This window comes from Zasmidium cellare (assembly GCF_010093935.1).
Source record: "Zasmidium cellare ATCC 36951 unplaced genomic scaffold M409scaffold_45, whole genome shotgun sequence".
In the NCBI taxonomy this organism is placed as follows: domain Eukaryota; kingdom Fungi; phylum Ascomycota; class Dothideomycetes; order Mycosphaerellales; family Mycosphaerellaceae; genus Zasmidium; species Zasmidium cellare.
In genome coordinates this window covers 222781-232221 of record NW_022986989.1, presented here as the reverse complement: position 1 = coordinate 232221, position 9441 = coordinate 222781, and the positions used below count along the sequence as shown (strand labels likewise).

At 51.0% G+C, this 9441-nt stretch overlaps 4 protein-coding genes across 4 annotated transcripts; 1 reads left to right on the top strand and 3 right to left on the bottom strand.

The window, feature by feature from the left end:
- Positions 1-1618: 1618 nt before the first annotated feature.
- On the bottom strand, positions 1619-2778 carry M409DRAFT_28757 (uncharacterized protein; the record flags this gene model as incomplete). Its single annotated transcript, XM_033809166.1, has 3 exons — positions 1619-2403; positions 2454-2559; positions 2611-2778. The coding sequence occupies 3 exons, from the start codon at positions 2776-2778 to the stop codon at positions 1619-1621; spliced, it is 1059 nt and encodes a 352-aa protein (XP_033661766.1).
- A 1264-nt stretch (positions 2779-4042) lies between these two features.
- Positions 4043-5537, top strand: M409DRAFT_59659 (uncharacterized protein; the record flags this gene model as incomplete). Its single annotated transcript, XM_033814261.1, has 2 exons — positions 4043-4361; positions 4417-5537. The coding sequence occupies 2 exons, from the start codon at positions 4043-4045 to the stop codon at positions 5535-5537; spliced, it is 1440 nt and encodes a 479-aa protein (XP_033661765.1).
- Positions 5538-5689: 152 nt separating this feature from the next.
- On the bottom strand, positions 5690-6652 carry M409DRAFT_28755 (uncharacterized protein; the record flags this gene model as incomplete). Its single annotated transcript, XM_033809165.1, has 1 exon — positions 5690-6652. The coding sequence occupies one exon, from the start codon at positions 6650-6652 to the stop codon at positions 5690-5692; it is 963 nt and encodes a 320-aa protein (XP_033661764.1).
- Positions 6653-7378: 726 nt separating this feature from the next.
- On the bottom strand, positions 7379-8555 carry M409DRAFT_59657 (uncharacterized protein; the record flags this gene model as incomplete). Its single annotated transcript, XM_033814260.1, has 3 exons — positions 7379-7626; positions 7676-7780; positions 7838-8555. The coding sequence occupies 3 exons, from the start codon at positions 8553-8555 to the stop codon at positions 7379-7381; spliced, it is 1071 nt and encodes a 356-aa protein (XP_033661763.1).
- Positions 8556-9441: the final 886 nt, after the last annotated feature.

Here is a 9441-nt window from a genome sequence, read left to right as displayed (position 1 = left end):
AGTAAAAGCCCGTCGAACAGCTAAGTTAGAGAAGTTAGGATTAGTAAAGGTAACGAGTTTTAAAGATCTTAAGAAGCTACGTATAGAGCGTATAATAAAGGAGGTAGAGAAAGTAGCTAAAAAAGCCGAGAAAGAGGCTAAAAAGGCCGCGGGTATATTAATAGAAATAGGGGGTGTAGAGAGTAAGAGTAAGCGCGGTCGTAAGCGGAAAAATACGGTAACGAATATCGACGTATTAGAACCGATAGCTAAGGTAGTACGGACGAGCGAGGAGTAGGTAGTAAACCCTAGATAGTTAATATCGTAGGAGGAAAAGTATAGATATATACTAGAGCTATTCCGAGTACCGGTAGTACATATATAGTAGTTAGAAGCCGAAATAGAGTCCGATAGCTTTTATAAAGTATTTCTAACCTAACTTACCGTAGGCTATAAACCTATAGTCGATTCGCTCTAGACTTAGCTATTCGAGTCTCTAATATTTTAGTCTTCTTTAGTACGTTACAAAATATAGTAAAGTATTAAGGAATTAAAACGAGCTATCTACGTAACAAAGCTCTTAGAATAATACCGGTAGTATAAAGCAAATCGACCGGGTGATTTAGGGCTAGAATTAGCTTAGCTAATATTTATTAACTACAGCACGATTAATAATATTATAGCTAAGCGCTAGCCCGAAGCGTCTTCGCTTTATTAACAGGTACCTATCGGCGCGGCGATCTTGCCTCTATAATCGACATACGGCCGCTACTAAGCTAAGAATAAGGTTTGAACGTAATAGTAAGGCTGCTAGCGCTACAAACTGCCTCTTAATATATATAAGCAGTTCGAATATCCTACATTCCGGCTCTAGTGTAGTCGTCGACAAGTTAAGCCTAAGACAGGCCTCCTTAAAAGCGAGCGACGACGTCGCTATAACACTACTCTATATTATCGGAAGGACTTAGAGAGGCGAAGGAGTACCTAATCTAGCGAGAACACACAAAATGAAGCGCAAAAACGTATTAGTAAGAGCTCGATAGTCTTATCAGTTTAAAGTACCTTGCGTTTGGCTCGCTACGGAGGGTGGCTCGTAACGTCGGGATGGACGTTAGCCTTTGTCTTCAACTTATATTCTTTGTTTTAGATGAAGCTGTATCCGTTGTCGCATTTCCTATCTAGGTTGAAACACCTAAGTGCCATCGAGGTCTTCTTGGCTCGTATTTCGCAACATCTTATCCAGTACGAAGATGACCTCACGTCGATTGAAGCCCAGTAGCTGATAGACCTTCTCGATATGGTACACAAGGACGGCTTCTACTCACGCAATGAGTATGGTTATGAGGTATTGAAGTACCAATCTAAGAGGGAAGGGGAAAGGAGAGAGAAGTGCAGTCTGCAAAATGACTTGACAGGAAGGCTGTTTTCGGGATGATGAACATGCATTCTTTACCATGGTGTAATAGCACAGTCCCGTGAAGCAACGCTAACTGAACCGCTTGAATAAGCTTTGCATAACAAGTCGCGACACCATCATGCTGCTGAGCACTTGAGTTTCCCAATTCCCAATCCTCTGTATCCTCACCCACTAGCTTCTCTCTTTTCCTAGAGCCTCCTCGACCATTCTTCCCAACAACCTCTACTCGCTTGGATCCGGGATACTGAACCTCGCCACTGCCGCCTGATCCCGATTGCGCTGGACAGGCGCTGCTGGTTGCTGCAGGCGCAGGGTCTGCACAATCCACGGGATATGCGAGGTGTCTAGATCCTTTGCTGGAAAGGCAGCCGCAAACTCCATACACTGCGTGAACAGCATCCGATCCTCGCCCTTTGGCCAGTTCTCCCTTGGCACCTGGCTGTACATGCTCACCAGCTTCCACGAGCCCCAAGCTTCACCCGTCGGGTTCGTCCAGCTGCTGACCGTGAGATCGTTCTCTGGGCCGGCATTCTGGGCGTAGGCGAAGTCCCAGACCTGGTTACATGGGATGTCGAACCTCCCTTTGCCATGCTTGCCCATGCGCTCCGCGATGCTGTGACGTCGCCGGTTGAGGTTGGTGGAGCTGAGCTGGTTAGTCGCGCTCAGCTCGATCTTAGCCAGCATGGTTGCGTCGGCGCCGTTGCGCATCAGGCGGACGAGGAGCTCGGGGACGAGGAGCCAGTCGGGCATGAAGGTGCAGATTTCCACCAGGCCGAGCTCCATGTTGATGGGCGGCTGCACGTTGGCGGGAGGGCGGTTCCGGATGTCTGATCCCGGGTCGTGCATGATGGCGTAGAGGGGCATGTTGGCCATCGGTTGCGTGGAAGGTGGCGGCCGGAGGGAGGCGGCGCTGATGTAGGTGTAGAGGAGAGGCGTGGGTTGGGGCCTCATGGCTGGCTGCTGGGGCGGTGGGGCGGGAATGGCCTCTCTGGCAGCGCGCTGCTCCTCTAAGCAAGAGTTATTTCACGGCTGCCAATATGGAAGATAGGAGACATACCCGACAAGAAAGAGTCCGGCAGGTCCTGCATCGGGACAGCTTCCTCCGCGTCATTTCCACCAGGATAGTATCCTCGAAGAGGCCCGAGTCTCGCTCTCAAGTCCAGCTATTGTGAAGTCAGTATACTATCCTATATAGACTTGATTCGACGACTGACCTCAGTACCATCCTGGCCATCGCGACCGATGAACTCAATGCGACGAGTTGCTGGAGGAGCGGGAGGAGGTGCCGGAGGATTGGCGTATGCTCGAGGATTCTTGATGAAGTCCTCGAAGCGTGCTTCCTGAGCCTCCTGCTCCTTTGCGACGTGCTGTGGGTCGGTCATGTTGTTGAGATCTGATGTGAGGTGAGGAAAGAGGTGGTGATGATCGGGAGGTCTCGCGGGTGTTTGGGTGTGTCTGGAAGAAGTGCTGGCGAAATTCTTTCGCTTCAAGCGTGTGGAAGTTGAAAGACCCACAAATCACATGGCGCCCTTTTCATTGGGTGGACAGCTCAGCGTACAGATGATGAAACGATAAATGATTTTATACAGAACTTGGGAAGGAAGTTGACTCACGATTCGCCATAACCTTGAAGATGGAGAAAACTACGTACTACTCCCATAGCACACAAATAATGCAGCGATTTCCTGGTTTCTATATGCCTGAGGATTGGACGGTAAATAATTTTTTCCGGTCTGAAACATCTGTGCGTAGTATGACATTGCATGCTTCTCCGTATATGTCGCAGGACGCTTCTTTGAAAGCCGGGAACAAAGAGGAAAGTACTGCCTGTTGCGGTGATCGAATAGTCTTAGTTCTAAAACAAAGAAAAATAGACAGTCCTTTGTGCACTCGAAGGTGTTTTCCCATCCGTTCAATGCATAGACCCGACACTCCCGCAACGGCCCATCGTACACTCTTCAGCCATGGCGCTTCTCATATTGCCAATTCGTGTGTCTGAACGATTGCTACGTAGAAACACGCTTCTACTAAGTGTCGCATTACAAGAGCGGACAAACATGGCCAGAGGTGCTATCGGTATGACTAAATTCTTCACGGTTGCTCCGTTGGAAATGTATAAGGATGGTCGTCTTCCTCCGTCCTCAAGGCGGCTCTTACCAGACATGCGGCATCCCGACATCACCTTTTGTCTAACGGGAACATCTTATTGTCGGCAAGAGGGTGAAGAGCAGGGACAAGACGCGTCTTGGAAGCAGTGCGAGCAGAACGCCATGCAATGAAATCTTGCAAGGATATAGCGCTGCGGCGCGGACTGCAGCAGTATAAACCTCCAAGACGACTTTATAATGATACGAGCTTCGGCGTCCACTCATTGCCATGGCCAATATGTACTAGCGCGAGACTCAGCGCCTGGGAAGATCAATGTTGTGGCTCCTCTCTAGACTGTGAAACGCTCACCCAGCTGGATTCACATTCACTCCCCAACGTCACATCACGTGAATTGTGGAGACCTCGCTTAGAGCGTGTTACCGTTGCCGTCGTTACGTGTCGGCAGAAGTCGTGGCCGCGACCTTTAAGTAAACTTCCAGACTGCGACCTCTCCCAGTTCGAGCAGAGCACTCACTCATGGTCATCGCGACGCCAAACATGGAGTCATTCAACAACGGCATCGCCGACCACTACCACGGCTGGGACCAACTCGACCCAGAGTTGCAACAGGCCATGGCCACTCAAGACCTGTTGGACGATACAACACTCATATTCCCTGAGGTTGACACCCCTTCATTCGACGCCGACGCCGACGAAGCACTCCGTAACCTCTTCGGCAGCGATCTCGAAGACTTACAGTCTTTGCTCGCTCAACCCAAAACCACCACTGAACTTACCACGCATCCAAGCGTCATATCACCTCCTACACCAGCCCTGACGCGCGTGTCAACTGAAGCGCTGCGAGTCCTCGACCCAAGTAAGTAATCCCAATCCCCCTTCACGCTCTTGCGCAATGCTGACTTCACACGCAGGCCTGAGGATTCCAGAAGAAGTTTTGCCAATGGGCCACACGCCAAGTGTGGAGCTACTACCCCGTGGCCGCTCTCGACACCAGTACAATGCACAGCTTCAACTATTCGGCTCGCGCGCTCTCGACGAAGACCTGGCACCATACGACAATCAAGATCAACCATCACTCGCCAACTACGACTACACATCGCAACAGACCGGTCGTGATCACGCATCGCAAAAGCGCAAGGCATCAACCAGCCTCGGAGGAGCCTCCAAAGTGAGAAAGACATTGCGAATGCCCACGACCGGCTCAAACAACCGCATTACCTCCACCACTCCAAAGCACGCGCCTCAAGCAGCAGCATTGACTCGCGCTGTCCCTCCACCTTCAGCATCAGACGACCAGTTTGCCTTGCCCCAGGGCCTCTACAGTCGACGCGCCAGCACCTCCGCGTATGGGCAGCACACACTAGAGCGTCCACCACCGAATGTCTGTCTACCACTGGACGTTGAGCTAGGCCTCGTCGAGCTCATGACCTTCTTTCCCAACTCCGTGCAGATTCCCTTGCTGGCAATTCGCCTCGTGCGGAATGGGTTCTCCTACCAGACTCTCGCGAAAATGCAGCTGGACCCAGTCAATGAGCTCACAGACAAGAGCGCGCGGACCGTGGAGGATAAGATCAAGTGGCAGTTCAAGGATGGCGGTGGGTGTGAATGGCCAGACAAGAAGGCCGAACGGACCATGTGGCAGCGGGTCGCGCAGAGTGAGGGACCACATCACAACCTCACAGCCAACCACTTCAAACTTCGTCACGAATATTCAGACAAGAAGCCAGGGCGCGCTTGGGGCCATTGGAAGCTTGCAGACATTTACAGTGCCGTTGACGAGAGCAAGTGGCCACAGGGTGATGACCGCATGGTCCTCACTCAATGCCTGGAGTTCGCGCGAGACAATCCGCAGCTTGACCTTGACACTTCTCATTGGGACTGGATCATACAGGTCACCGATGCTCAGCCGCCAGCTTTCCCGACTGGCTACATCACGCGTGACGAGGAGGTCTTGGAACGCTGCTCTGCGCTCTACCCGACGAGGCAGGCACTGAGGTTGGCGCGGAATGCGAAGAGGGCGGGAAAGAAGTAGACTCGGATAGGGATGGTCGAAGGAGGCAGTGAAAGACAGTGAGTTCCAGCGCGACAGCAAAGAGTGGGCCGCCAGAGCAACGGACTTTGCAGGAGAAGGCCAAAAGGGACGGATTGGGAATCAGGTACTAAGTGTAAGAAAGCCTAAGGGGTCTAGCATGAATTCAGAAACGTGATCACATCCTCCAAGCACCTTTCTTTATGTGTCGCAGCGATAGCTGAATGATTGTTACCATTGAACCGTTGAAACAGTAGACGCAACTCACCATGAGCAGCTCCTTCGTAGACATTGACCTTGGCATTGGGCCAATTTGCCCGAATGAAGCCAGGTCCACTCTCGACCGGGTTTGCAGCATCAGCATCGCCGTGCAAGATAAGAAGTGGGAACTTGAATCGTCTTTCTTCAGTGAGATCCGTGAAATCCCTGTCCAAGAAGATCTGAACTGTGCGCTCGAGGGCAAACGGATCCGCGCTCATCGCAATGTCCTCGTATCGCCGAACCTCAAAGGAGCTAAGCATCTTTGATCCTTCTTCGCCGAAGATGTAGGGCAATGAATTCGCCAGGGCCTCATACCGATCGTTCCGGAGGCGCTCCAGCAATGAGTCCCAGAAAGATCGAGGCGGTCCAGTCGACTTTCGAGACGTCTGCAAAGGGATAGGTAGTGAATTTCCGAGGAAAACGAGGCCTCGACATCCAGATTGAACTTCAGGGTGCCTATGCAAAGCAAGGAGAAACTCGCCACAGCCAAGGCTAGCCCCAATGCCAACAAATCCGTCTTCTTTCGAGACACCCGTGACATCCAGCACATGGGCAAGATCGTCAGCAAAGGTATCGTAGTCGATATCTTGGTCGGGCTTGGAAGGGCCAGCCCAGTGGCTTCCTCCGTAGCCTCGCCGGTCAATGGCGAGGCAGCGGAAGCCATGAGACTCGCAAAGGGGCAGCATTATGTGGTCATACATCTTCGATGAGAACGGCCACGCCGCCGCGAATACAAGAGTCGGCTTTCCAGATGCATCGCGATCTTCCGCTGGCTTGAACGCAGGTCCTTTCTTCGAAGGGCTGTAGTCCCTGTAGAATAGTCGAGCGCCGTCGACTTTGCTGGTGATGAAAGGCATTCTGCTGAACGAGTCAAACAGCAATGAAGAAAGGCGTTACGATGTTTGCAGAGCTGCCATTCAGTTACGGCTCGATATATCTAAAGCTGAATCGACTAGCCGAAGGGTGAACACACTTAACACCGCTATCTCCGCAGTGCCGTGCAAGAGATAGAAATGATACGGCCGCCTGTCCGCAGTTCGTAACATCCCTATGGTCTTCAGCTGACTGCGAGAATGGCCCGTTTGGGAATTCGCTGAAGGTATGTGCGAGATCGCGCTATGGCCTCCCACACGCGTGTCGGACTTAACGTGAGCAGCTGGCACTTGAACTATCAACTTCACTTGGCACAAAACAAGACACCGATGGAACAGAGTAGACTTGATACTGCATATATGATAGCTATTAAGCTTCTCGTGGCTATTGCATCAACGAATGGCTTTCCGTCCGACGCATCTTTGCGACCTCATATTCATGCCCACCTTCATTCCGACCACTTTGTCGACCACTTTCTTCCGCCACTCAAGCATCCCTTCGAACATAGTTCTCGACTCTGCGGGCAGCGCTTCTCTGTTCGAGTATACTAAGAAGAACGGGTAGAAAAGCCACGACTCCGTTTACTATGAACGATTTCGGCTCCAGGAGGCTATGCACAATCAACCAGGCTGAATAGAATTATGAACTCCTGACCGCCTCAATGACCCTCAAGTCAGCGGGGTCCTCACTTTCAAAGACTTGTACCATCTTCAGCCTAGCTCTAGAAAGCAGGGCCTCCCACTCCCGTTCGTTCGCTCTCTCGTTGCACAAAGCGTCATCATCGTGATGTCCTGAGCAACGGGCACTATCTCTTGCCCCGAGTCCGGTAGTACATGATCATGCACGAGAACTTTCGAGTATTCTGGAGTCATAGCATCATTCAAATTCGTGAGAGTCTTCACTGCTTCTTCGTCGTTCCAGTCGTGAAGCACCCGGCGAAGATAGTAAGCCCTTGCACCTGCAGATTGTTAAGCAATGACTTTTGCAAGGTTAGGAACTTAGCGTACCTTTGACAGGCTGTTCTGTAAAGAAGTCGTGGACTTGATGCTCAACTAAGTTGCTTGGTGGTGCATTGGCAATGATTTGCAGCAAGTCTTGGACTATGATACGGCCTGGAAGGTCCGGGTTCGCTTCTTTAACGGCGATACTTTTCTCACCTCAGTTCCCACCAACATCGACCAATATCACATCGGAGTTCGAAGACTCAAAGCCACTCTGTAAACGATCGATGGGATATATCTCGTGAAGTTGAGGGTCATGAAGGCCCCATGTGGTCATGAGTTGAGAGAATGAAGACGCAACGTCAGGGTTGGCGACAAGAAAATCAAAGATCGTTGTCCCTTCTTGCTGATGTGCCACCTGGAGAGCAGCGTGTTGTGGATCAGTCTGCGGTGACTTGTACTGCTCTGCAGCAAGCTTCTGAGGCAATGCTGTGAAAGACGGAACCATGAAGTCCATGCACTCGAGATATGCCTTGGAGAATATCGGGTCGGCCAGATACCTTGCGCTGTCTGGGAGCGAGTATGCTAGACCTTCTGATTGAGGCTTGTCGACGACAGACTTGAATGCAATTAGTGCGTTGAGAATGGGGGAGAGAAGGCTTGGGTCGGCTCCAGTCGATTTCTGGAGTTTCTCAAACGGTACAGGAGATCCGCTCGAAGCCAGCATCCGGTAGATCCCCATGTTGATTCCAATGCGAGTAACTGCAAGTTCCACAGGGACAGAACACAATAGGCGATGTGTCAGATCAAAATTATCCTCGAGGGAGCGTGACAGCCTCTGTGCAGATTGCTGGAGACGTTTGCGGACCAGAGGATCTTTTGGTAGTCCCTCCTGAGCCAAGGTCTTCTCGTAGACTTCAATTCTTGCAAGGAGATCTTCGGACATGATCGCAGAGAGGTTTCTTAGAGTGGATTCAGAGTTGAGTGTTCCTGATGATCAATAGGACGACATTTATATAATGGGAAAGGAGGCACAGCACGCGGTCCAACAAAAGCAGATGTACTGGTAGCTGTAACTTTCCTCAGGCTCAGTTACGACCGTTGATCCTGACGATAAATAAGGTCATTTTGCGAGCGTTCAATTCGTCAAGCAAGAAGTAGACTACCTAGCAGTATTTGATCGTTTCAACAAATGGTTCTTCCTTCGTGCCCGCTTTGTCACGCGCATCTTACAGCCAGGATTCGCTGACGAAGCTGCGATGTTAGGAAGAGAACTTGACAAGGACGGATATTCAAAGTTACCACGTGTAAGTTACTCCGCACGATCACTGAGGGGCTTAAACAAAGGAATTGCTGCCGGCTTAGGGCTTGAAAGCTCAGCCTCGTATCATATAGGGGTCGACTTGTGTCACATCACGCTGATGAGTGAAAGTTTCTCTTACGACTTTGAAAGGCAATTAAAATGGATGGTATGCCGGACAAGATGTTTCCAATCTATATCTAAGCATTGAGAACCAAACGCCATGTCCGAACGGACTATCAATCTGTTATTGAACTAGTCAAACAACCACCCAAGGTATCACGCCTCAAGCCCAAGAGTTGCGCTTCTTCTTGGTGGCAAAGATCGGATACGGTCCACTCAGACCCGACGAGGAGCTCTGCTCAACACCCGAAGGATTGTTAGCAGTAAACGGTGACTGGAACAGCCCACCAAGGATATCAGCGAACGTCTGAGAGGTCGGACGAGAGTTGGGCCCATTCTTTCCGCGGGAGGAAAGGGACAAGGGGCGAGATTTGCGGACTGCTCGGGAGATGGTGGGCCACTGTGTTGC